Below are 27,521 nucleotides of genomic sequence, written 5' to 3' on the forward strand. Positions count from 1 at the left end.
AGTTGTAACCTAGAAAAGTGATACCAGATACAGAGGAGAAACGGACAGCTGAGTCCTCTGGCTGAGAGCTGTGGGCTGAATCCAGCCTCAGGGCCAGCCTGGGTCCAAGTCTGACCCAGTGATAGCATCTTTGGGCCTGAACACTCAAACTGTTCCTGAAACGGACTGACATCCCACAGATATGCAACCAGCTGCCTAGACCCTAGATTCCTTTTAAATATTTGCAACCCTGATCTTTTAAAAATACTCCTCTGAGAATGTACTGAATCCATTTTGTATTTTTTCCTCCTCTCCTGACAAGGCCTCTCTTCCTCTCTCCACGCCCACCTCTTGGCCACCCTCTCATCCTGGCAGCTGCAGGGAAGATTTCTCTCCAGCTGTCTATCAAGTCTTCAAAAGCCAGCCGGAATGTAATTGTAATCTATTTTCCACCCCTCAATAGTAGTGGGTAAAAACACACACACACACACACACACTGCTCAAAATTGCAAGGAGATGGGAGCCAGCGCTGCCTCGTGACTCACACAGAGCCCTGCATGGATAATTACTGCCATTCATACTGGCCCAGGAGGAAAACAAGGGTCTGCCTGGGTTTTAGTAAACCAGAAGCCTAATGATAAGAGGGAAGGAGGGGACTGTGCTCCCTCCCCACCGCCTCCTCCCTCTGTCCCCTTTCCCCTACTCACATGCCACTTCTAGAAAAATAACATCCTGTTGGCCATTCCCCTCCCAACTCACACCTTTTATTATGCTTATTTAGTGTGCAGCTTAGAATTGGTACTGTGGCCAGATTCTGCCAAGCACTTCATCCCAGAAGGCCTCAATAACATTGAGCCAGGACCTGATTTGCGTATTTCCCTAGACAAAGGTTAAGTAGGCTCTATTTCATTAATTCATGTATTCATCCAAACAACAGTTGTCATGAATTTGCCACGAAGAGTTAGATTCTGAGGGAAAAGTTGAAGTTGCATTCCTCCCTATAAAATGTGCTTTCCGTCCCAACTTTAACCCTGCCTAGTACCATCTCTTGCAGACAGGCCAGGGTACCATTTACTGGCTCATCCCAGTCAGTGCATTGTCTCCCTCCTCCAAATTACCCTGGTTGTGCTGTTCTGTCTTGTGATCTTTCATTGCATCTTTAACTTGTTGAGGACAGAGATTATGGTGAAGAAAGGGGGAGGGTATATACAAAAATTTATCAACATCAGCTCTGAAAACTGAGTTTTATGTATTGTTTGTAGGCACTGAGTTAAGTGGTATTGAATTAGGGAATGAATGAATGTTCACATGAAGAACAATGTATTTTAAGCTAAATGTCTTGGAATGGCTGTGGGGAGAGGCAAGTCCTAATGGAGGAGTAAGATTTGGGTTAGTTGACAGAGACAGGAATTCCTTCTAGAATAGGAAATGTTAAAGAAAAGCATCTTGTGCTGGAAGGGAATCTCGGTTTAAGAATACATAAAAGAACACATGAAGGCGGTGTTACTCACCTTTATTCAGTTTTGCCCCACTTACATTCCTCAGGGGTGGTCCACCAGTAACCATATATTAACCATTCCTTGAAGGAGTTCATTAACTGTATGGAGTCTGTATTGTGTGGTTAAGGCCCTGACTGACACTTTTAGGACAGTCAAATTTTGCTTCAGATCCCATGCATCTTAGTGTCCTTACTCTTTTATTCTGTTACTTTTGGTTCTCACAATTCATAAGCAGCATACAATTCCTCGTCTCTTTTGCTTCTGAAAAGACTGAAGTTTCAGGAAATAAAAGAAGTATTTAACTTATGATTCCTGAAGTCTGCTTTACTTTGCAGATTGATTCCTTGTAAATTTATAGTACACAATGTCAGGAATAATCAGGAGAATTAGAGTGAAGAGACTCATGGTTTACTTATGGTTCTTAATAATAATGTTATTATTAAATTAAATTTACATCTTTTTAATTCATTTATTGAATGATGTCTTGGTGTTTGACATTGTATTTAATGTTTTACATGAATCATTTTTATTTAACCCATTTGATCCCAATAGTGTATGTATCACTGCTATCTCACTTTACAGATGATGAAACTGAGGCTTCAGGTGGTTAAGAAATTGCCCGGGCTCGTGCAGACAATAGCAGTAGAACTTGGATTTGAACCCAGGCAGTCTGACTCCAGAGCCCACCTTCTACAGGCTCTCCTAGCCATAGCTTCTGTCTGTGATTGGAACTATGGGCCTGGCAGATATCCGGAAAGATCACGTTCTTTATCTCCCAGGATGTAGGCAGGTCAAAACAAATGTCACCTTGATATGACAGATTTTTGAGCTATTTCAGAGATGATTTCAAAGCATTATTATTTTTTGTAGGCAAGATTACTATTGATTGTTACTGCAATTTTAGATGAAATAATTTGCCAAGTATTCCAAACTTAAAATTCCTAGTGTTACAACCTTCAAAACTCCAACCATACATGCACACATGTATACACATGTGTATATTGTGTGTGTGTTTAAATGATGAGGTGTATTGGATTTAAAGTTAATTATTGTAATTATTTTAGGTGTATCAATGTGCTGAACTCTCTTCCAGTTACTCTGAAACCAAGGTATTCCCAGGAAAATCTACTGAAGTTTTTCAAATGATCTCCAAATTGGTCATTTACTTTTCCAAAGAGCTTTTTTTTTTTTTTTTTTTTTTTTTTGGTTCCCCAGAACAACCTTCTTTAAATACATCTTCTGAATACTCATAAAATCTTTATTCTAACCTGAAAAGGTCATCTTGTTTACCCACCTGTGCCTGGGCAGGAAATCCTCTTGGAAGATTGTATTTCTATTTTAAATGACCTAGAGAATACTGTACCGCCTATCTTGGCAGCTTATGCTACTCCTAATAATCTAGATAATCAGCAGATATTTCCTGATGTGCAATCCAAATCTCTCCTGCTGCTTTGGCTCTTTCTGTTTGATTGTCATGATACTGATGTCATCTGTTCGTGGTCCTTTTCCCAAAGCCAAGAAATCATAGCTTTTTTTTTTTTTTTTTTTTTTTTTATTACTGTGTCAGGAGTTATGGTCACATTCCAATTTCCTTAAGTGCCTCCATCTTGAACAGCCCTCTGAGTCCCAATTTTTGTCATGTGGCTGAGAAGCTGTGAGAATACCATCTGTTTTCAAGAATGGGGCCATTGATGGCTGCACCCTTGACTCTGAAGATGGCAATTCTCATCCAAATCAAGATTTGAGACTTAAAGAAGCTTGCTTCGGACAGTTAGGTTGACCCTCACTTTGTCGAGAGATGTAGCCATTTGAGAGTAATTGGATGGAAAAATGAGCCTGAAATGGCATTCACATAGCATTTTTGTTTACTGAGTATAACTGCTATTCTCAGCTTTGTATAAAGCATGGGAGTAATAGGATCAAATTAAGGAAAGCTACTTAGATGGAATAGCAGGGAAGTTCCCTAATGAAGAGATCTGATAGACCATGGAATAGTCTTCCCCAGGAAGGCTGGTCCTATTGAGATGTGGTTATTTACTGCGGAATCAAATAGTCCCCTACTGGATGCATCTCAGGTCATTTTCATTTTGGTTTGAGACTTTGATTTAATTGGAAGAGTGGCTCACATCTGTTGTTGACTACCTAAGGCTGTGCTTCTCAGATTCTAATCATGACAGAATCACCTTATGAGCTTGCTAAAATGCAGATTCCTGGGCCCTGTTCCTAGAGATTCTGTTTCCTCAGGGCTGCATGTTGTCTGGAATCTTCATGTTCACTTGATTTCCTAGGTGATTCTGAGGCACGTGTACTGCTGTAAACTCCATTTTGAAAAATACTCAGTCAGGGCCACTTTGGGAAGATTCCTGATCTTATGGTAAGTACATCTGTGCATTTTGATTTGTTCTTTGTCCTCATCATAATAGTCCACTTTGCCCCGTCACCAGAGTCCCTTTCTCCTTGTAGACAGGGGTCATGTTTGGTGAAGGAAATTGCTGCTCTAAGGAACCCCCCAGCTGCACTTAATCTGGCCTTTCATATGAGGCAGCTTGATGTAGGGCATTGTTTCCCAAAGTTCTGTGGCATGTCAACAGTTATTAGAAAAAAGGGGTTCTATGGTCAGATAAGTCTGAGAAACACTGTGTAAAACAAAATTAACCAGATCTCTTCCCTGTGAGGTTTCCCAGAGATTTTATCATGACAAAATCTTCACCATTTCCTGAACTTTTTGATCATAGATTTTTTCATAGGGCTACTGACTGATGGAACATACTCTGAAAAAAATCAATGAGTTGAAAGCAAGAAAAATTAGTTTGTAACCTCAGTTCTGCACCCAGAAGCTCAGTAACTCTGGCTAGGTTCTTCATGCTCCCTGAGTTGGTTTCCTCCTTTGCGTAATGGGAGTGATCATGTGACTTAACCTGGATCACAGGGTTGTTGTGAGGACTGAATGAAACACATTTGTCAGAGTGCTTTGTGAAGTGTAAAGTGCCACTAGTTGTTACCGGGAAACTTATGAGGGTCACATTCATTAGGAAACTTGTGAGTTGCACACAGGTTTGGAGAGTGGAGAGTGAACACTGGGTAATTTGTCTTTATCTCTGCTGATACTTTGCCTAGACTGACCAAATGGGACTTAGAAAATCTTATCTGTTTAGTTCACCTGGGTTTGTCTTAATGCCACATTAGTAGTTAACTAGAAATTCTCAGAATACAGCTTTCTAGATCATTCCACTGACACACTGATTTGACTAAATATTATAGCCATGGATACTTTGCAGTCAGTGCAGAGACAGGACTGGGAAGTGGTGACTCATGATGAAGGAGATATTTAAGGCCATGAGCCAACAGGATGAAAAGGGCTGGGACTGGGAAGAACTGGAACCTGGGTTGCTGTTTATTGGGCTGTACCCATGGGATGGGTGACCTCAGACCAAATTCCATTGTCTCAAGGAGCTTGGACAACCTTCAGGTCAAATAAGTAAGAGTCTCATACAAGGGGTCTGGTATAGTGGGGGGTGGGAAAGGCAGAGCAGTGGGTGCCTTAATGCAGAAACAGTGCTCATCGTTTAATAGGTGGAATCATGTGATTCTGAGTTGTTAGTGTGGGCTGGAGCCTGATGATGGCTAGCACCTATATACACATGAGAATCAAAGTCCAGGCCTTCCAGAGAAGGGAGCCAGAAAAATCTGTGTCATATGTTAAATTTCTCACAAGTGGGCTGATCATTAGCCCTAGTGGTGTAACTATAGCATAATTTGTAATTTGGAAAAACAATAGAGAAACCCAAACATACTGAGGGAACATAGTGGAACCTGGGAAGAATTGCTGACAGGGTCATATACAAGGCTTGTCCCTTTTATACCAGATTTCAGGCTTGAATTATAAAATTAATTCCAGACTATATCTGCTGGTGATGACCAGACTCCTCCATCAGCAGTAACAATAATAGCAAAGAGTTGTTGAATGCTTACTTTAGGGCAGGCTCTGTTCTAATCACTTTATACATTATTATCTCAATTCTCAAACTGTGCTGTAGAGTAGGAACTATTAGTATTCCCATTTTATAGATGAGGAATTTGAGATAGAGGGAAGTCAGGTAAATTGCCTAAGGTCACACAGCTAATAAATGGAGGTATATAGATTTGAAGTCACAAAGCTTGACCCCATTTAAGCTCTTTTCCTCTATGCTAGTCTGCTTCTGTTCAACCATAATGACAGTGAAAAGTATGATGATTGAAATGAAAAAGAAAAATGGAACAGAGACACAAAGACTTGTGGGACACCATCATAAATTTCAGCATGCATGCACAGGGAGTCCAGGAAGGAGATGAGCGAGAGAAAAGTCCAGAAAAAATAGTTGAAGAAGTAAAGGGTAAGAACATCTCAACTTTGTTGAAAAACATTAGTCTTACCAAAGAAAAAGCTCAACAAATCCAGAGTAAGTTAAACATCTATCCACATCATAGTCAGTCTGATGAAAGACAAAGAGACAATCTTGAAATCAGCAGGGGAAGAACAACTGATAATGTGCAGAGCAGCATCAATGTGATTTATGGCTGATGGCTGACTTGTCACCTGAAAAATGGTGGTCAGAAGGCAGTGGGATGACATATTCAAAGTTATGGGGAAAACTGTCAAAAATTTTATGTCTAGTGTAACTGTCTTTCAAAAATGAAAATAAAAGCAGTCCCAGATAAACAAAGACTGAGAGAATTTGTTGTTGGCTGACCTGCTTTATAAGAAATACTAAAAGTTTTCTTTCAGACTGAAACAAAATGATAACAGATGGTAACTGAAGTCCATGGGAAGAAATAAAGAGCATAGGAGATGGTTAACATGTGGGGTAATATTAAAAACTCCTTAAATACATTTTTCTCAGTTTCTCTCTTAATTCCTTGAGAAGATACATGATTTTGTAAAGCAATAATTATAATACTGTGCTCTTAATGTTAGGCAATATTGAATTCAGGACCAAAAACATTAAATTAGTCCAAGAAGGGCACTTTTTAATAGTTGCCATTTTTTAATGAAGATATGAAAAGTATATCCATCTATGGCATTACATTCATAAATCAGAAACTGCAAACTACAGAAAGTACAAGGAGATACACAGTGGTTACAGAACTTATTTATTGAAACTTTCTCATTCCATGGCAAATGTAATATATAATAATAGTAAGCAACAGTGTAAATTTTTGTGAATGTTTCAGGAGTGCTTGAAAAAAGGAGCATTCTCTGTTCTTGAGGGACAACGTTTGAGATTATATGTATGTATATTTACATGCTTATTTTGTACCTACTACAAAGGCTACAAAGACATTCTTGGATTCCAAAAGTATAAACAGTACTGGCAACATTCTTTGTCCACAATGTAGACAAACTGGAAATAATCAAACACAGGGAACGAAAATTCTCCTCCACCTAGGTATGAAAAAACAAAACCACCTTTAACAACTCAGGCTTAAAAGAAAATTTAAATGAAGACTGAAAAACACATAGAAAGTAGTAATTATCACATTACTTCATATCAGAGTTAATGGGAAATAGTTAAAGCAGGGATTAGAGGCAAAGTCATAGCCCCAAATACTTAATGATAATAATCAAGAAGGAATGAAAGTAAGTGAATTAAGCTTCCAACACAAGAAATTAAAAAAAATTTTTTTTAACTCAATTAAAGTAGAAGAAATACTTTAATAAAGTAGAATTGGAAATTAATGAAGCAAAATATAGGAAACAAATATATAAATCATTAGCTTTTTGGATTAAAAATAATAAAATAGATGACTTGTTAACTAATCTAATCATAAAAAGAATGTTTAAACATACAAAATAAAAATTAAAAGAGGAAAGTAATCACAGTCACAAAGGAAATGAAAAGAATCATGGATCCTACTTTGTTCAGTGCCTTGCAGATGAGCTTGAACACATGAATGAAATGGGTACTTTTTGTAGGGAAATATAATTTAGCAAAAGAAAGAATACCAGGCAGATGAGACTGCTGCCTTGTCCACAAGTTACAACCAGGAGGAAATGAAAGACATTACAGGTTTTCCTCAGGCATAATCTGAGACCTTCTTGAGAGAGGACAGTGAAATGGGCATTGTGTTTTCTCAGTATATTTTTTATGACCTGATGTTGATGCATTTATTCTTCATCTTTATTAATATGCAGTAACCAGTAACACCTCCCCCTGCCCTCCATTTGCTGAATATGCTTGTATAAGTATACTTGCTGGTATTGTATGTTCCTGTTATGAGAGTAGCAGCACTATGATAATATAATACAGTCCCTCCTCCCCTACTCACCCTCACCCCAGGAGGAGATAACAGATTGATTTTTGAAAAGGAATCTGTGAAATAAATACAAATTCACTCATTGGTATGTCTCCAGCATCCCTCTCCCATATTTCTGTCCCTTCAAAGGTTGCTAGGCAACCAGGTGGAAAACTGGTCAAAGCCGTTGTAAACAGAAGACATGCTTACCACATCAGAAAAATAAATGTAGCTTGTTTACTTGGGCTTGCTCACAAACTGCCAGGACTTTCAACATAATCCATTCAGTTTCAATGATTGCAATTCATCTTGAGGTTGGTGAAAAGTTGGTCATAATGTGCTCAGTGGAGACATGACTCTAGCCACCCCCTGTGTGAGAGAGGGTGCTTCCCTTTGCCCTTACGAGCAGACAAGTGTTCAGTGGTTTCTGCTGGGGTGAGTTTCTCTGCCTTAGTCTGTGTGGTTCCACATGCAGTTAGCACAGTCTCCATAAAACCTCTTTAGAGCTCATGGTTGTTAACACCCAGTCTTCCTTAGAACTGCAGCTGCATCTCCCCTGGCACTTAATGTATCTACTTGATTTTCAATGGAGTCTGCTTCTGTGGGCATTGGCATGTGCAATGTCTCTGGTGGTCCAGACTCAGATTGCTCTAAGGAACTGCACAGTCTTTCTGCCTGGTGTGTGTGCCAGGGTCTGCTCATGGTGACAGGTGTTGATATTCAGCTGCTAATTTCTCCCATTAGAGACAATGTGGTAGCTCTGATGATACAATCTGTTCATCTGAGGTCTGCCCTGATTTTTCCTGTCTAGAATATATTGCTAACTTTATTGAAACAATAAAAGAAGGAATAGCTGTGCAATCTGCCCTTTAAATGGTTTTGCTTTGCTAGGGAGAAAAATGCATAGAAGTCAGTTTCTTTTTGTCTATTATAAATTTATTAACAGTGTGTTGTAATTAGGTGCATGATTTCGCCTTAGAGGACAAATGGTGCTTCTTGAGCTGTGACATTAGTCTGATTGTGGTAAAATGACCCATTTGGTTTTACCAGCTGTGACTTTGGAAGGAGCTGAGTGACAGAGGATGTATAAAACTCAACAGATGAGAACATTCTCAGCTCATACTCCCTATTACTGATCATTCTGCATCCCAAACAAAATGTTCTTTGGACTTGCCTGCAGATATCTTGGTGATCTGAAGAGTACTGTGCTTAAGTTGATGGGATGTTAGAAAGGCAACTGGCTTATTAAATTGGGCCCATATTCCCCTATTAATAGGACATAAATTGCTCTGGCAGAATCTAAAAATGTTGTGGTGTCTAATTAACCAAGAGGAATTCCCAAGTGGGGAAGCAGGATGGCACAGTGGCTGCAGTTGTGTTCTTGGGGATCAGCCTGCCTGCATGGGAAGTCTGGCCATACTTCTGAACTTCTGAACTTACTTCCGACTAGCTTCTGAACTGCTCTAAGCTTTGGTCTCTTTATCGCTGTATTAGGGAATTGTGCAACGTGCTTTAGAGAGTCTGTGTAAGGACTGAGTGAGTGAATTCCTAGCATAGTGCTTTTACATAATAAGCTCTCAAGAAATTAAAGATTCAGACCCCAGAAATAATATTAGACTGTGCAGAAAAGTGGTCTAGCTTAAGGGAAAGTCTTGGGTTCCTGAGTGGGCTTGAGAGAACAGGGGGAAGAATCATTCCCAGGTCCCGTCTGCCTGTTTCATACATAGCACTCCTGTGACTGTGTTCATGGCGAAGGGGACCCAGAAGAAAAAGGGGTTCCCCTTCTGTGGCCGTGGTCCTGGAAGAAGTGTTTTAAAAACCACACTGATTTTCACTGAATCATTTTTTCTCTGCTGGGAGAAATCTCAGAGGCAGAGACAGGAAAGAGTAAGAAAAGAGGTGTCATGACTCTTCACTTTTCCAGCTCACACAGAGCTGGAATCATAGCAGTGGAAAACCACAGAGAGATTAAGTGCATGTTTGTGGTCCTGTCCCCTCACAGATCCTTATTCTGGGTTCCTGTTTCTAAGTTTCTATTCTTGTCTGCCATTTATCTTAAGTAAAGTTTTCACCAATAAAGGTTTACCATAGGGTGCTTCCTAGAACATTCCTATTTCAAGAAGGAACTTCTGTGATAGAAAGCCATGAATCTTAGGAAATTTCATGCACCATAACAAAACAGATTTTTTAAGTGGGGGAAGAAGACGTTTTCCATTATTATCCTTCATTACCTCTCAGATATATCCAGCAAGTGCTCCTAAGGCAGAGGAGACTGAACTTACTCAGTTGATCATGTTTGGAAGTTACCTGTTGCAAGCCTGAAATAGAAATTCCCTAAAATCTGATGTTTCATCTTAAAAAAAAAAGAATATTGTAAGACTCCTAGCCTCTCTGTTTTCTCATTCACTTATATCCTGTGCCAATTATTAATTTAGTGCCTTTCAGCTCCGAAACTACTCTCCTTTTCTGTGCTTTGTGATACTGGAGTTTGACTCTATAAGCATTTTTCCTTTGCTGTATGGCCGATGCTAAACTTTGTCGGTAGAGGGCACTGGAAGGACACTGCCAGATGATAGGGCCCTCTTCTGGTTTCAAGGTGGTTTTTCCTGCTTGCTCCTGTGGCCTGAGGCTGTCAACGGCTTTTGGGACGTCCAGTGGTGCTCACCCTCCAGCGAGTTTTACCAGCACATCAGGTGGCTTCCTGGTGAGTCTTAGGCACCAGGAAGGTGGTTTCCATTTTGCCAGCCCTGGCTTGTCTCACCTCACAGAACTTTACCTCCATAGGCCATAGTCACATCTTTTCCAGTGAGGTCTGAATCAGCCTTGGGTTTAGGGGCAGGAACTCTTCCAAATTCATTTCTTCTTTGGATGTTCTGTTTCATCTAGAGGTAGTAGCTGCTCCCATATCTGCCCTTTGTATGCTTGTTAGAGTTCTCTTTACTCCTCAGCATCTAATCCCCTTTTTCAAGTTAATAATTCTTTATAATCAATTTTCTCTGTTCAAATTAATGATGCTTTTTTCTATCTTCTGATTGGACCCGAATTGATAGAGACTCCAGGATCAGAAGTGATGCGTGCAGATGTTGAGTTTGGGGAGGCACTGGACGTGCAGGTCCCAGTTCTTTCTCCTCTCCTTTCTGTTGAGAGTCAGCCTGCCCTGGGGACTGTTCTCAGCCTGCAGTCAGCTCAGTGGCCAAGGCTCTGCCCCTGAGTCAGGCACCTCCCAGATAAGTCTGTCTAACTCTGTCTTTCGGTTTAGAAAGCCTACTCCCTACAGGTGAAAGCCACATTCTCTGAGATCAATATTTATTACTCTATCAGTAGTAAAGGTGTTATTTTGGACCCAATCTTCTGAGAACTTTTTCTGGATTCTTAATTAGTTCAGAACCCAAGCAGGGAGAAGTCCAACTTTTTATTGTCTCTCCCTCCCCCACCCCCCAGTGATTTTTATATGAAACAATTTTACGTAACCTACCACCAGAAAAATGGGTGTTCCAGAAAATCACACATGTCTAGCCCATGCTCTTTCGCTTTGCCTGTGCCCTGGCCCACTGTCTCATCACCACGACTCTCATCCCACCGTATATAAAGCTGTTTTTCCTTAAATGCTAACCTAATTAGGGAGTGATTCTGTATCTCCAGAATGCTTAGACACACCACAGTCATCGCCTTCAATGACTGCAATCCCACAGAACCCATATAAACAGACCAGAATTTGAGGCTAGGAAAAACATTTAGAAAACAATGTCATCTATTTGAAACATATCTCCTTAAAATCATGAATTAATGAAATATGCATTTAAAACCGTGTGTGCAGAAAAAAATAGACTTGTGGCTTGTCCTCTGGGCATAAAGGACCACTGTGGAAAAGAGTCATTAGCCAGCCCTTGGGCAAGGTCTGCTTCCCTGATACGTTGGACATTAACAGTTGGATTTGCTGGTATTGCTGAGTTCTTCTTGAAGAAGGAAATTGAAGAACGGGTGTCAGCAAATGACCACGTTGCCTCAGACAGTGAGCCACACACCACTTGATGTAGCACTTGCTGTTGTCCTTGACTTTCCCCTGCACTCTACGTGCATGGCTGAGTTGCCTGTGTGTCCTGCATGCTTACACAGTGAGAGTACAGAGGAGGGAAAGGTACCCCAACGTGCTTTGGAGAGAGAAAATGCAGTTCATGCCTTTTGTGAACACTGGAAATGTTAGTGTAGTGCCCAAGGGTTAATAAAGCTCCATGACATGCCCCATCTCAAGCATAGGCCTGACATGGGGAACATAATGTAATCTTGAGATTCTCAGATGTCTTTTGTAACAGAAGCTTGCTGGACTGAAAAGCCAAAGGAAATGAACATCTTTTCACTTACTCATGGTAAATGTTTAAAAATGAGTCTATTATGGGCCATGTGATTTGATGGGTAACTGTACATTTTAATGATTACAGCTTAACATAGAAAATGGTATTATTTAAGGGACAGGAGCAAATTAAGCTGTTAAGAATCAGAATCAAAGGAATCAACAAGCTTGAAATTTAAGTAAAAATCTTTGCTTTTTTCCTCACTGCTTTCTAGTAACTTCTTTAGTTATTGTAGAATAAGTTATCCATGGGTATTGATCATAAAACCTCTACCTTCATAGACAGGTCTAAGGCTGAGATGTGACTTAGATTCGGTTTGATTTTGTGACACAGTTCAGGACACACTATCCCTGAACATGGGACCCCGGTATAGTGAATATTGTAAGCTGAAGGAATTTGAGAAATGGCCTGTGCAGGAAGGACTTTCTGACCTTCCCCTAAAGCAGGTCATAAAATCTTCTTGTGAGAGGTGCCCTCCCTATACCTGGAGGAAGGAGCATCCTTACCTATGAAAACCAAGACAGTGGACACAGCAGACTTGCATGAACAGCCTTGCTAAGTTTCCACAGTATACCACACTTAGCTCACACTCTGTCCCATCACAGCTTTCCATGACTCCACCCTTCAACACTCAGGTTTAACCGTTTCTTCAGGTCTTCATTTCCTTATGAAGGCTCCCATGCATGTAAAAGTTATATTAAATAAATGTGTATGCTTTTCTCTTGTCTGTCCTTTGTTACAGAGGCTCCAGTTGAGAACTTAAAGGTAAAGAAGGAAAGGTACTTTTCCTTTCCTACATTTGCTTCCTCCCAGATCCCTTCTCATCTGGTGTTGTCCTTGCAAAACTCCTCCTCTCCTCCGTTTCCCCGCTTCAAAGGACTGCCCCTGATGGCAGCTGCCTTCACTGTGGTGTCAGCACTCTGTATGGGTGTCTTTTCCAGCCTGGCCTGGCTTTCACACTGACGGAGGGGGGATGTAGAGTGTTGTGATTCTGTGTCATTTTCACCTCATCTATTTTCTGATTTTAAAGAAATATCTTCAACTATATAATTTTTTTTCAAGTGATTCCTGTTACTAGAATTAGATGTATATTTTGAATAAACCTTGGTCTGTGACCCATATGTCAAGATAATTACCCAGAGATACCCACTGTTGGAACCAGCTGGCAGATGTCTGCACATGGCAGAGCTGACCCAGCAGCAGGGCTATCTGTCCGACCCTGGTGGAGTTGAATAAGTCAAAGTTCCCCTTCATAGTGCGTTCCAGGGTGTGCTGACCCAAGGGCTCTCCTCCAGCCCTGCAGGCCCATTGGGCAGTCACATCCTCCTCTGCTCTGGAATTCCCACTGGGTCACCTCCAGAAAGTAAAACAATCAGTGCCTCCTCTTTCTGCATTTAAGTTACATGGCAGGATCCTAAATGTTCACTGACAGGAGTCTGCCAATTAAGAATCCTTTTAAAGAATTAGAAAGCCCATATGACAGGTGGCCTGTGTAAACCATTTCAGCTTTCCTTCTGACAGTGGGAAAAAATAGAAACAGTTTGAATATCCATCAGTGGGTGAATGGCTGAAAGAACTATAGAATGTCCATGTTGTGGAATACTGTTTAGGGACAAAGTTGGCATGTTATTGAATGGAAAAAATAAGTACCAGGACACTTACATGTAGCATATAATCCCATTTCTACTGTCCCCGACTATAAATACAAGTATTAACATAGGATTTATATTGTGTTTATTACACTGTATATTTATAGCACAACAAAACAGTATATATATTATATATTTATGGCAAATGTTTAAAAATGAAAAAAAATGTCTGAGAGAATACAAGCCATCTGACCCAAGGAGACTAGGATCAGGGTGGTACTGAAGAGGTATTTTGCTTTTTGCTTTCTTTCGTTCCTGCATTGGGGAATTTTTAGTATCAGGATGGAGCCATGTATTACAAATAAATGTAAAAATTTTTAAACAATTAATTTTGAACAGGTAAGCGATGACTTAGAGCGAAAGACAGCTTTGGCTAGGGCTTGCGGGTGATGCCGAGGGATGAGAGGCAGACACACACCTGACCCTTCACCCTCATTAGTGAATCTGCCACTTGAGATCAGAGTGGCAGCTCTGTCGCTGTGGTTAATACTCTCAGAGCACTTCATTGTGCTCTCATGTCTTGCTTTATTGCTTTTATGAGTAAAGCAATAGAATACCTTTTGAGCACACTCTTGTGCTTATTTAACTGTATGTTAATGATTGCTTATTTATTATTATACTCCCAAGTTCTCCCTCTCCTTCCCTAACACCCTTCTCCTCGCACCAGCTGGTTTATGTACCCTGTTTAGGACTCGCCTCAAAACTCACAACTTCTAGGAAGCCTTTTTAATTAACTCAGTCTCGTTGATAAATCTTTTACTCAACATTTGCTTGGTTGAGTGTGCTTTAATATTTGAGGACTTCATTTTGTACCTTCTAGAGGTGTTTGCTAATTGTTTTTCTGTCATTTTTTGCATATATGTTCTCTTAATTCATCTTCCAAAGTAATGGACTTTTCATGAGGTAAAACACAGAAGACAGTGAGGTGTAAGGACGTTGGAGACAGAAATACTTGTTTAGAACCTAAGCATTCCACTTTTTAGTTGGATGTTTTTAAGAAAATTTCTTCTTTTAAGCTGCATTTTCCCCACCTGTGAACCTGGAATCATAATTCCTATTGTTATTTCAGTAGGAGCATGATTATTGTGATGTCCTGTTGCCCTACATGTGAAGCACTTGGCATGGAGCCTGGTGTATGGTAGTAAGCACTCAACACGGGATAATTATTAGTATTGACCCCCTCTATCTCCAGCCCCCCATGCACATGTATATGACAGTCCTGGCATTAGGTCATGTCTATAAATCAGTTCAAATCGTGATTTATTTGCTCACTTAGTCATGTATATTGAGGGACCTGGGGACATTTGAGCATCAAAAATAGCCAAAATGATGAGGAATGAGGCTTGTATTGTCAAATCCAACTCAAGTCACTACCTAAGAAGACTCCTTTGTTTATCAAACCCTACTTGCTTTGAATAATTTAGTCAGAATTTGTGCACATCCAAAGGAGTTGTTCTGTATTTGTTGAATTTTATGCTGTTTCAGGGATCAAGTCATGTTTGGTCCTGGCATCATTTCTCAGTTTACTTACAATATGTGTATGTTTTGTGTGCATTCATTTGTGTAGTTATTCATTCAGCAAAACTTTACTGAATGCTACTGTACTGGGTACTAAAGATACACACAAAGCATGAGTAGGAGCCTGCTAGGTGGGCAAATTGCAGACAGCATTCTGAACTGAAGGTACAGCATGTGCAAAAGCCCTGAGGCATGAAAGTCAGGACCTGCTTTAGGAGCTACAAGTTCTACATAGTACAGTACTTCAGCATCAGGTGAGCATAGGCAGGTGGTCTGAGATGAGATTGGGTAGATAGGCAGGCAAGGCTATTTGTATACCATGCAAAAGAGCTGAAATTTTTTTTATCATGCTGGGAATATGGATTTACTGAAGAATTTGCAAGAAAATAACAAGGTCAGATTTGTATGTTACAAAGAAATTCTAGCTGCCAAGTGCAAGATGAATTGGAGGGAGATGAGGTTGGAGGGAGAGAGAAAAATAAGAAGGCTACTGGAGTAGTCTGATGGGGAGGATAAGTGACTGCACTAGGCTGAGAAAGGGAGAATAGGGTGATGAGAAAGGACTTCAGGAAGTAGAATCGATAGGTGTTGGTGCTTGATTTATGTATTAGTTTTCTATCGCTGTCATAACAAATTACCACATTACCACAAATTTATTACCTTCTAGTTCTGTAGGTTAGAAATCAGACATAGATCTTACAGGGCTAAAACCAGGGTGTCAGCAGGGCTGCACCCCTTTCTGGAGGCTCTGGGGGAGAACTGACTTCTTTGTTCATTCAGGTCATTAGCAGAATTCAGTTTCTTCCACTTGTGGAATTTGTAGAGGTCCTGCTTTCCTTGCTGGGTATCAGCTGAGGCCCATTCCCATCTTCCAGAGGCCACCTGTATTCCTTGGTTCATGGCTCCCTTCCCCCATATTCAAAGCCAACAGTGGCAAGTAGAGTACCTTTCACACTTTGAATCTCTCCTGCCTCTTCTTTCTTTCTGCCTCTCTTTTCTGCTTTAAAGGACTTGAGATCAAGTTGAGTTCATCCAGATAATCCAAGGTAATTCTCCATCTCCAGGTCCTTAACCTTAATCACCTCAGCAAAGTCCCTTTGCCATGGAAGGTAGCATATTCATAGATTCTGGGCATTAGAATGTGGTCCTCTTTGGGGGAGCCATTATCCTGCCTTTACCGATTGGATGTGAGGTCAAGGGAGAGGGTAGAAATCAAGTTTCTGACTTCAACAACCAGGTAGAGTGCAGAGTTAGGGGAAGAAGATGAGTTTGATTTTGAATATGCTGACTTGAAGGTGCCCTTGGGAAATCAAAATGGAACTCTAGTAAGTAGTTGGATGTACCAGCCAGAAGGCAGAGGAGAAACGGAGGCAGGAGATAGAGATGAGGAAGCTGCTGAAATGGCGAGCCCTCTGAATGTGTGTGGGGGAGGGGCATGGAGCTAAGAGTAGAAGGCTGGGGCCAGTGCTGTTCTAGGTGTACCAGAGGGAGAAGCACTCTCAAAAGGAACTGAGAGTAACCTGCATGGTCTCCCACCATGAGGTCTGGGTTCCTTGTGGCTCATTTCCTCCTTTCTCCTATGCTTAGTCTACTTTTTCCTCATTCCCTGGTTCCCTTTGTTCCTGGTGTCTGCTTCCTAAAACTTTAGCTTGCACCGTGTGCTGCATTGCTTCTCTGTCTGCTTCGTTGTCGTGAGTCTTTCAGCATCAGCTCCCATTACTAAACTGCCTCATTCTCCTAGGTTGGTTTGTTTTGTTTTGTTTTGTTTCCAGTTCAAGGTAGAAAAAAAAAAACCCAAAACAACCTTCTAAAGAGAATTGGGTTGACCCGGCTTATCACTTTGAGTCATCCCTTGGCACAGGTCACCAGATTAAATTTGAATTGGTTGTCTTGAGGTCAGGTGTCCCCTTGGTCCAATCAGCTGCTTCTCTATTTCAGGAACTGAAATGAATTCAGTTTGACTGTTCAGCAAATCATTTTGTTCCACAGAGGCTTTGGGGGAAGAAGTTTAACTTTATCTCCACCGTATTTGCTGGACCCAGGATTATGATGTCAGAATTAGGCATCACCCCTAGCTGTAGCCCTAATGCTGTCTGTGTGCAGGGAGTCATTTTGTAGAAATTTAATTTGGGGTCCCAGTCACAGGGATAAAATCCAGGCATGCAAACCTCAAATCAGATATAGTCATTTTCCCTTACTGACTAATCTCTTGTCTACATTGCCTCGGTATGTTCATAAACATCATCCAAATGAGAGCTTGTTCTCAGGTTCATGGGTCTTTCAGCTCCTCACCATTCATACATCCTGCAGGCTCTCAGCATCTATAAGCATAGGTGAGTGATGCCTGCCCATCTCAGCTATGCACTGATTCTCCTATCACACTGAACAGGAACCATCTCACCTCTTTTCAGAGAGAGACCCTTTGGGCAGGGTTGCAGCTCGCATCTGTTGTGCTGAGAGGAACCAAAAAGTTACCACTGTTACTATTTGGTGCTCTTCCTGGATGGCAGGAGAACTAGAATTTGTATTGCCAGTGCAAATAAAGTACTGTAAAGCCTTCAAAGTCCTTTTAGTTTTCATTACCTTCAGATAATAATCTTTCACAAGACCTCAATTTACTGAGCCTAAGTATGATGGATGGACTCCAGGAAAGGCGGGGCATCTACAAGGTCAAATGAGCTTATCTAAAACCAAATTCTTACGATGCCAAGCTTTAAAGAAAGTGTTTTCTTGTGTGAGGTTCATGTGAGGCCACCAGGGATTGGTAGTGACCTGGGTACGTGGTGATCTGCTGCTCTCTTCTGGGTCCTGAGGCAGAGATTCAGGCCAACACATAACAGTAGCCCCTGCCCATAGTTTCTGCTGAGGAACAGACTGAAGACAGGAAGGGACAGTGTTCTCTACGTGAGAGTGGACACTTACCATCCATTTCTCTAGTGGACCCCTGCCAGGTCATTCTCTAATTGTGGCAGAGGGTTGTTCCTCCGTGCTTGGCTGGCCGCGGTCGAGCCTACTAGGGTTGTTTTAATCAAGTCTGCTACTCTGTCTACAAGTGACTTCTTGGTCATAGTTAACGGTTTTGGAGGTGGATTAAGCCTATTAGACAGTAAATTGTTTAAGCAGCTTTTCTCTATGAAACTGACCTCAGAACAGCAGGAAACCTGAGAACAAGGAAAGTTCGAGTTCTGAAAAGGGCTGTAGAGATGACCTAGGATAACCTGCTCACTGAGAGATGCTGTGCTGAAGCCCACTGAGGTGAACTGGGAGGATGTGTGGACGTGCAGTCTCAAATAACTGGAGCCAGTAAGAACAGGGCAGCCAAACTAGTATTGAAGCAGAAATAATGTGATGGTACTTATATTATTTGTAAAAGGCAAGGGAAAGATGAAGGCAGATGTCTCTGAATGGAATGATTGAGATAGAGGCAGCCTCCAAATTGAGTGAAGGACAACCTTTAACTGCTACTCTTTTAGCTGGTACATAGATGATTTTCCTTTGGGTCTTTGAATCAGAAGATCTGAAGGATAATTAAATTCTTATGCAGAACAGGGAAATCATGTATTTCCTCTCATTATTCTTTCTTTTCACCTCAGCTTTCCCTCCTGCTCTCTCTCCAGATCTGAAAGAATCATGCAGTCTAGGCTCAAAAAATTACTTATGTTCTTTGAACCAACGAGGCTTTTTTACACTTCTGTGATTTGGTACAAATTGTTTTCTAAGCCTGAAATGGCTTCCCTCTAGTCTATCTTGAAAAATCTAACCAATCTTCAGGGGCCAGCTCAAGTTCATTGTCTTTTTAGTCTTTTGTGACTCCCCAGATTGGGTAATTTGCCCCTTAATTATGCTTGCCCATATCTTTGTGCTTGTGATATACTTGTCAAATTATGTTCTAATCATGTAATAAGATAATACTCTGAAATATGATCAGCTCAATTAGGATGAATTGCATATAACAGTGGCTTAAAGAAGATGGAAGTTTATTTCTGTTTCCTGTTAAGGTAGATCAGGCAGAAGCAGTCTAGAGCTGGTATGGCAGCTTTACAGTGTCATCATAAATCCAGTTTCCTATCTACCTTCTTTGCCATACTTAGCTCATAGCTCTCATTTTCATTTCATGTCCAAAATGGCTGCTTAAGCTCCAGCCATCATATCCATGCTCCAGAAAGTAGAAAAGGGGAAGGAAAGATGGCATGTCTCCTCTCTTTTAAGAAGACTTTCTGGAAACACCATAGAACAATTTTAGTAATAAATCATGTGGCCAAATTCAGTCACACAGCCACATTTAGCTGCAAAGAACTCAGGAAAATATATAGGCAGCATTGTGCCAGAATAAAAACTGTACTAGAAGAAATGAGAAAAGAATGGATATTGGGAGGCAACTTATAATAACATTATTTGATACGTTTTTTGTTTCTGGTCATTCTTGCTGTTTCCCCTTCCTCAGAGAAATCTATGTCTTTAGGAAGCAGCTAGAACCCAAGTTAATAAAAGGTATATAATGGGTTTAAGATTTACCGTCATAATTCACGTGTGCAGAAATGTAACTTTCTTCATTTGCTGAACTAGACTTGCCCACAGGCTCCTATTTCCATTTATGGCTAGAAAAAAGAATTCTTATCCACGAAAGGGAATGTCACTTCTGTTCTAAAATGGATTCTCTTTGGGTAAATATTCAGCCAAATGCAGGGCTCTTACCTTTTCCTTTTCCTGCCTTCTCACCGGAAGTAGTCTGGTTGCCAGAGTCTTTATACGGTTCTCTAGTTCTTTTGGACCTCCTGTCCTTTGTTATATTGGATGTCGTCCTCCTCGCTACCCAGGAACTTCTCAGGGTCTGGGACCTTGACTTAGCGGTTTGGCTTTCTCCAGTGCCTATTGCAAGGATTGACATATAGGAAATAATTTAAAATGTGACCAGTGAATTTATAAGTATACTTTAAATGCATCACAGAATTAATTCAAATGGTAGCACAATGATCTGAAAATCCTGCAAAATTAAAGTCTGTTTCTCTCCAGCCCCTAGCAGTAGATTTCTTATGGCACTAATAATACTCAGCTCTCAGCTGTAGTGGTTGTGTGCTTGCCTTACCCTTTGTTAAAGTGTCCTCTCCCTGAAAAATGTTCCTGATCGGTGTAACCCTCACAGGTCCTGCAGAAAACCGTGGACATAGTAGGCCTTCAGTCAATAAAAACGAGAGACTAAATGAATAGGGGCTCGCGCTTTATAGTTTACCACTGATGAATGACTCTTGCCCAGGAAGAAACAAGAATAGATTTTATCAGAGATATTTAGAACAAGATCAGTAAAGACAAATTGATATTTTGCCTTTGACCAAACCTTTTTATTTGTAAGAAAAAAATTGTTTTTGTTTTTCAGAAACCCTCCACCTACTTTACTTCATCCGGAAAAATGGTGTGAGGAATTCAACCACTTTATTTCACAGTGAGTATTTCTTCCACTGAAAATTGCTTATCCAGCAAGGCCTTGCACAGTGATTGGAGAAATCCAAGTTGTGGAATTGACTTGGCACTAGAAGTTGTTATGCCTTCTAGCACATTATGACACAGAATTTGTTCCAGTAAATGGTAGAAGTTACCTCTACAGGATTTGAAAAATAAGGAGTTCCATTTGACTCTTGGTTGTAATCAATCCTCTTGATCATAGGTGTCACATTTATTTACTCTGTCCTGGGGCAAATACTGCCAATGGGTCTTGTTTAATAAGGGAGGAGACTCCATCTCAAAGTCTGACACCCACACTTGGGCCAGAGAGGGGACAAAAGGTGGCAGCCTTCAATAGAGGCTTTGCAACTTGGAAGTTGGGCTTTGCTCTAGGATCTGTGGTATGGGAGCAGGGCTCCAGTTCCCAAGATGATTGAGGGAGCAAAGCAAGATTTCAGGCCTGAGGCACCAAGGTGAAGAGCCCCAGCCAGGGCCCCAGGTGTGGAGAACAAGATGAAAACTCAACTGATGGGTCATGTACCTGGTAGGAGGTATGTTGCCAGGAACTAGGCAATATCCCATGGGACAAAGACAGGAGCAGAACCAACAGCAGCACCGACAGTGTGGTGACTGAGTGCTTGGAACATGAGCTTTGGGCCTGCCCTCTGACAGAGGACCACACTGGTCCCAAGTCTGGGGAAGATGCTCACTATGTTGGAGAGGGCTATGTGACCCTAAGCAAGGGGCCTGGTGAACTGTGGGGGCAGGAATCTAGACATGGCATTACAAGCCATATACAGGCACAGGAGTAGGAAGAGTTGTTCTCAGTGTCTACTATATCAAACAAGGGGTTCAGAGGTCTGCGGGGGGGGGAGGAAGAAGTGACAAAAATAGCTGATAAACAGGAAGTAGGGAAAGGTCATCACAGATTTCTCTAACTTATGCCTATGTGCTTCCACAGAGAGGCAGGGCATTGAAGCAAACTGAGTCTCTTGATCATCTTCCTTAAACACAATACAATCCTTTGTTCACAATTCCAGAATCCAAAGAGCTCTGAAAAATGAAAGGTTTTTTTGTACTTGAGTCATTTAGCCGCAAGCCCTGACCTTATGTAAACTGATTTGGTGGCAACACATGACCTGAACTGAAGTGAGGCTATTTTTAGTCACTATTTATCCTACTCAGTGTGAATATTCATGTGAATTGCTGCAGATATATTAATGTGTTTGATTATAGTTTGCTGCCCCAGATCCTGCTGGGGATGTTACATAACATACAGTAAATACACTGGTTTACTTTTCTAAAATTTGATAAAATTCTGAATTCCAAAACATATTTGGCCCTGAGAGTTTTGTATAAAGAGCTGTAAACCTGTATTTCATCTTCATCTCAAATGCAACATAGCTCAAGGTCCCTGAAATTGTTTGATTGTCCAGTCAATCCCTCCTAGATTTTTGCCATCTTCCTCAGGAGAGAGGAGCAATAAAGAACACCAAGAGCTCTACTAAGCCAGGCTGTCTTGGAATGCGGCCATGAAGTTCAAGGTCAGGGATGGAGGACATTGCCTTGCCCCTCCAGTCCCCACTCTGATGATTTTGCAGGGAATACACAATGCAAAAACAGCCACAAGTCAAGGGTGGTGATATGAGGCAGTGTTGAGAAGAACAATAGATATAGCAGGAGGGGTGACGCTCGCATTGGAGCAGAGGAAGAGCCACTTCCTGATATTTGGAAGCCAAAGGAGGTGGAAATTCTGGTGACTGAGAACACGTTCAGATCACCCCAGGGAAAGAAATCTGGAATCTAGAGTTCCAGTGGTTTTGCTGGCAAAGGCTGGATTCAGAATTTCCTTTTCATTCCACTGCTGCACACAGATGCCCTTGACTGACCTTCTCTAAGCTGTCGGCCTAGAAAACCACATTACATATTCACAGGTACTCTTTCCTGTACCAAACTCTTGTGATGCCTCTAAAATGTGACTTGACTCACCAAAGTTTGGCTTCTTTATATTTTTTTAGAAGTATTTTTTGTGTTCTAAAATGAAGCATGGTATTGCTTAGATAGATTTAGGAATAAAGGTACATAATTGATGATGGCATTGGGACTTTCAGTGTTGAATACAATATAGAAATCCCTCTCTACCACTGATTTTTCTTTATGGCAAATCCTGTTATTTAAATTATGCCCATTTAAAGCTGTTTATGTTTTCTTCAACTGTGAGAATTCCAAATGTGCTCATTCTGAGTTACTTTAGAGTTAGAAACATGTTGATACTAGAATGGAGAACTCAACATGGAAAACAATGCCTTTAAGTGTGTGTACCATCAGGGGCAAAGCAAAAAGATCCTGTTGAAACTGGAGAGGAGAGAGAGTTTTTAAAGCTTTTGATAAACCAAGGAAGGTAAATAGAAATTAAGTGATTGTATGTTTTATTACTAAGTTAAAATATGGGAAAATGTCATCAATCTTCTCTTTATTTAATGAGTTGTCCTTATTGGGTTTATTAGTGAAACTATTATATATTATAGGTGTTCATAGATTCTTTCCTTTCCCCAGCCTCCCAATCCTGTTTTCCCCATGACATCTGAGATTCCTCACCCATGAATTTTGCTTTTATAAGATTTTTAGGAATATAATATAATAGGAAATAATATTGTATTTTATATTTTTAGGTAGAAAACTGCCCCCTATTCCCAGATAATATCCTTTGGTTTCATGAAGGAGCCAGCCTATCAAATGCAATTTAAATTTTCTATTTCATTCTATTTATTCAAATTTCTAATTAAATATAAACAGTGACACTCACTGGGTTAGAAATGTCTATTTAAAGAATGAGCCTTGGTTTGCTTATGTATTTACCTTGTTCGTATTGGGAAGGAAAGGGGGAAAGGATGGGGGATTAAGACTTTCAGCTTATAAACTTTTCATTATTGCTGGGGCTTAGGAGAAGATGATTATCTGATAATTTCAGGAAAAGGTTTTTAGCCTGAGTTATCCAGATAATTTCTTCAATTCCCATTGTAGATGGAGCCACAGTACATTGTATTAAAGTAAACTTAGGTCTCTTTCTAAAGAATAAACAGGACTAGAAATTTTTTTAACAGCCTTAAAACCTTTAAAACCCTTTCTCCATGTGACTGCTGAACCATAGCAGAGTTGATTCAGTAATTTCAATCTTTCTTAGTCCATGATGGTCACCACTCACCAAAGGGCATTATGGCTTCTCATTGTTGCTGCAGTGGTATGCAGGGATTGGCTAGGCTATAGCCCAGTGATCACAGCTGTGTAGACAAGGGACAGGGTGTATGTGTGTGTGTGAGAGAGAGAGGGAGAGAGAAAAAAAAAAAAAAAAAGAATAAATAAATGCATGGAGTGGGAGCAGAGGTGGTGTATAAGTGCCAGGATGTGGCTTAGTGTTTTTCAGATTTATTTCCAGCCTTCTTAATTTGGAGACAGTAGGAGAGATTTTAAGGTCTGAAATCCTACTGTAAACCTGTTTTGGGGGTTAAAAACAGAGAAAGGAAACATTAGCCTGTTTGGTTTTGAACCTTTGGTCGTTAGTGATAATTGACTCATTTATATGTGTTAGTTATGCATTTGTCAAAGCATGACTCCTGACAGCTTAGTTATGATAAATTAAACATGATGCTCACATAAATTTTGTGTTGCTTTTTATCCATATGCTAGGACCCTGCCTGATGTTTTTTGTCACCTCTGTAATGTGTGGTTGGCTTTGTAGGGATTTCATTATCAGCCCTTTCCCCTTTGGCTAAAGCGATTTGCATAACAAGTTTATCTGGTTCAGGTCCCAGCCAGACTTCTGTTTTGTCGGGAGCCTACGTTCAGAAGTAGCCTTTTGATAAGATGACAATAATTTTCCTTTGCCATCTTCACCTTGGTTCTGAAGAATGTCACTTCTTTTTTCCTGTTCAAATTAATTTCAGGTCTGTGGACTAATCTACAAAAATACTTTCCCATCCATTGGCCAAAATGAATCTGTGGACTATGCTTTTTCATTTGCCTCTAAAACTTTGGGGATTTTATTAGGAATTAGATTCAGGACTTCATCATCAGTGGCTCTTGAACTGATTAGTAAGATAGTAAAGATGGATTTCTCTTAGTCAGAGGCAAAGCCACCAAAGGCACTATGACTGCTCAGCTTGGACTTTGCGATGACTTGAACTATGTGGTTGCCCACGCACACCCTGCTTTCCAGGGTTGGCTGGCTTGAGGAGCTAAGCATGCAGGTGTGTATTTCCCAGAGTGAGCATTGTGGTCAAGCCCTGCCATTTCGTAATGAAATGTTGAGGCGGCCTTTCCTATCCCTCCAAATGATACTCAGTTGGCTATGCAGTTGCCCTGGAATGTTAACAAGGTGAGATTACTCCAAGCTGCAAGACTTTTAAAATTAATGAGCATTTGCATAAATTTATTCCTTAAAAATTAAAAGTCAGACCTATAACATCTGCTTTTCTCTAGGCTTGAATGTTTATAAAGGTAATCATTTTGGGGTGTTTGCTTCCTTGACATTGATTGTAGTCCCTTCAGGGCAACGATTCTCAGCCCTTCTCCATTCCCTATTTTGATGTTTCAAGGCAGCTTAATTCCACATGGCTTTATAATGTCAATGAACAACATGCTAGGAATGATAAATATCCTAACTCAGTGATTGATTAAGTTCCACAAAAATTCTTGGCTTTTTAAGTCCAAATGAATTCTCAGGTGGCCGTGCACAGGGTTAATACTTCCTGAGTAGAAAGATACAATAACCTTTATTTACATTACTTCACAAATTGGTAACTTTAATTAGAATGAGCAGTGGTATCTCTAGTGACAGACTCTCTCCATTTTAGATTTATTTAGCCAATGATTAGCTATTATGGTTTCTTGAATTAATTAGCATCTCTTGAGCTACAGGGAATTAGTGAATTAACAAAAACTTAGAGAAGCTAAAAAATATTCTAATTTAAAAAACCCCAAATTCTCCTCTCCTCTCCAAACATGTATTGATCAACATACTTATAAATGCAACCCAACTTCTTTCTCATTTTGAAAAACTGTGGGTTTTTTTCCCCCTTTCATGAGAAGAACAAATAAAGCTGTGTGTTTCAAGGTTATATCTCCCTGAAAAGCATCTAATTTAGATTATCCAATAGATCATCTAATGACATTGAGGGCCCGATTTGATCTCACTTATACCCCACTTGTAAACTCAGCTGATAAAAATCTGATTTTCTCATGGTATAAACCAAGAAGTGACTCAGTGTGACTTGCTATTTGAAACACAGGGAAGCATCCGCACATACCTGGAATACACTGTTGTCCTAGGAACCATGGCAGAGGGTTTTAGCCTCACCCAGAATAAGGAAAAAGTATAGTAAAGTTGGCACTCCAGACTCTAGGCAGCATATTCTGTTTATTTTCCTATAATTGCCAAGCTTGGATCTTGTGAGAAATCAGGTCTGTAGCATATGTCATGGATTTCACATTAGTGCTTGTGGCACATTATGTTAGGTGATTTTTAGATAAGATTAGCCTGAATGTACCATCTGTACCATTTATTCCATACTGACTTTCTAAAAAAAAATCATACTTGAATTTCATAATGTAAATCAAAAAGAATCTGTAGTTGAAATAAACAGAAGTGATGGTGAGCTCTGTGCTGTGTGTCCATGTACCTTGTGTATGGGGTGGGGGTGGGGAGGTGGGGGCGTGGCTCGCAATCTGTTGTGAGCCTGTCCCCTCTCTGCCCCTCCCCTGAGGGCTGCCTGGCTCATTATCAAGAAGAGGCAGTCATGGAAGGGCAGTGTGTGCAGTCCAGCTGTGCCACTTACTAGTGCTATAACCCTGAGGAAGATATTTAACCTCTCTGACCCTTGGTTTTCAATTGTCAAATTGAGGCTGAAAATACCTGTCTCATAGGATTACTATAAGGATGAAATTAGATAATGTGTATGTGGAACCTGGCAGATAATAATAATAACTAACATATGTAACTCTTACATGCTAGGCTCTATTCTCTACATGTCATATCATTTGCTTAATCCTCATAATCATATGAGGTGGTTCTAATATTATCCCCATTTTACAGAAGTTGAGGTAGAAAGAGGCCAGAGGTCCCAAGACTACAGCTGTTAAGGGGTGGAGCTAGGAATTGAACCCCAGAAGACTTGCTTCATGCATATTCATACTCAGCCAGCAGTGGCTGTTGTTTTTATTATTATCCTTTGCATTTGGCCCATGCTGCTCTTCGGCAGCTGTTTTTTCAAAGTACTACTGGCTCCCTTCCTCTCTCCATCATCGTGGTGTGTGCGGTTGACCCTGTTCTTCTCACAAGACTTTCAGGATCAGGCAATTCCTGGCCAGGAAACAAAAGCAGAATTGTCCCATTCCCCAATGGATTCGCATGAAAACTGGTTTTAAAATCAGGTACAATTCCAAGAGGAGACATTAGAGAATAACTAAGCTGGGTCTGTAAGGAATTGCACATGAGATGGCACACATGTGATACCAAAGTCAATAACGTCTTCCCATATGGAGCTGAAAACATCACCACTATCTGGACAGTTGGACATGCTTTTCTAGGAATATTATTTTTCTCTTTGTTTCTATGCCTTTGCACTAGTAGGTTCAGTAATAAGAGTGTGAGACCTTTGGTTTGAGGAAAAAAGGGAAAGTGTCAATGACCTTCTCATCTTTAACACCTCTGAAATATTTCAGTCTGCTGTCCAGTTTCTCTTTATTTAGACTTCAGCTCACTCACTTCCACAGCTCAGGACACACACACACGCACACACACCCCGTTCCCCACT

General features: G+C 40.6%; 1 protein-coding gene and 1 pseudogene across 1 annotated transcript in view; both read left to right on the forward strand.

The window, feature by feature from the left end:
* Nucleotides 1-27,521, forward strand: part of MYO3B (myosin IIIB) — a 346,577-nt gene that overhangs the window by 85,398 nt on the left and 233,658 nt on the right. Inside the window, exon 8 of the mRNA XM_064484895.1 lies at nucleotides 20,645-20,710. Coding sequence (XP_064340965.1) covers nucleotides 20,645-20,710 — 66 coding nt within the window. The remainder of the gene's footprint in view (nucleotides 1-20,644; nucleotides 20,711-27,521) is intronic.
* LOC116152900 (large ribosomal subunit protein eL39-like) lies at nucleotides 21,245-27,187 on the forward strand (annotated as a pseudogene).

This window comes from Camelus dromedarius, chromosome 4 (genome assembly GCF_036321535.1).
Source record: "Camelus dromedarius isolate mCamDro1 chromosome 4, mCamDro1.pat, whole genome shotgun sequence".
In the NCBI taxonomy this organism is placed as follows: Eukaryota; Metazoa; Chordata; class Mammalia; order Artiodactyla; family Camelidae; genus Camelus; species Camelus dromedarius.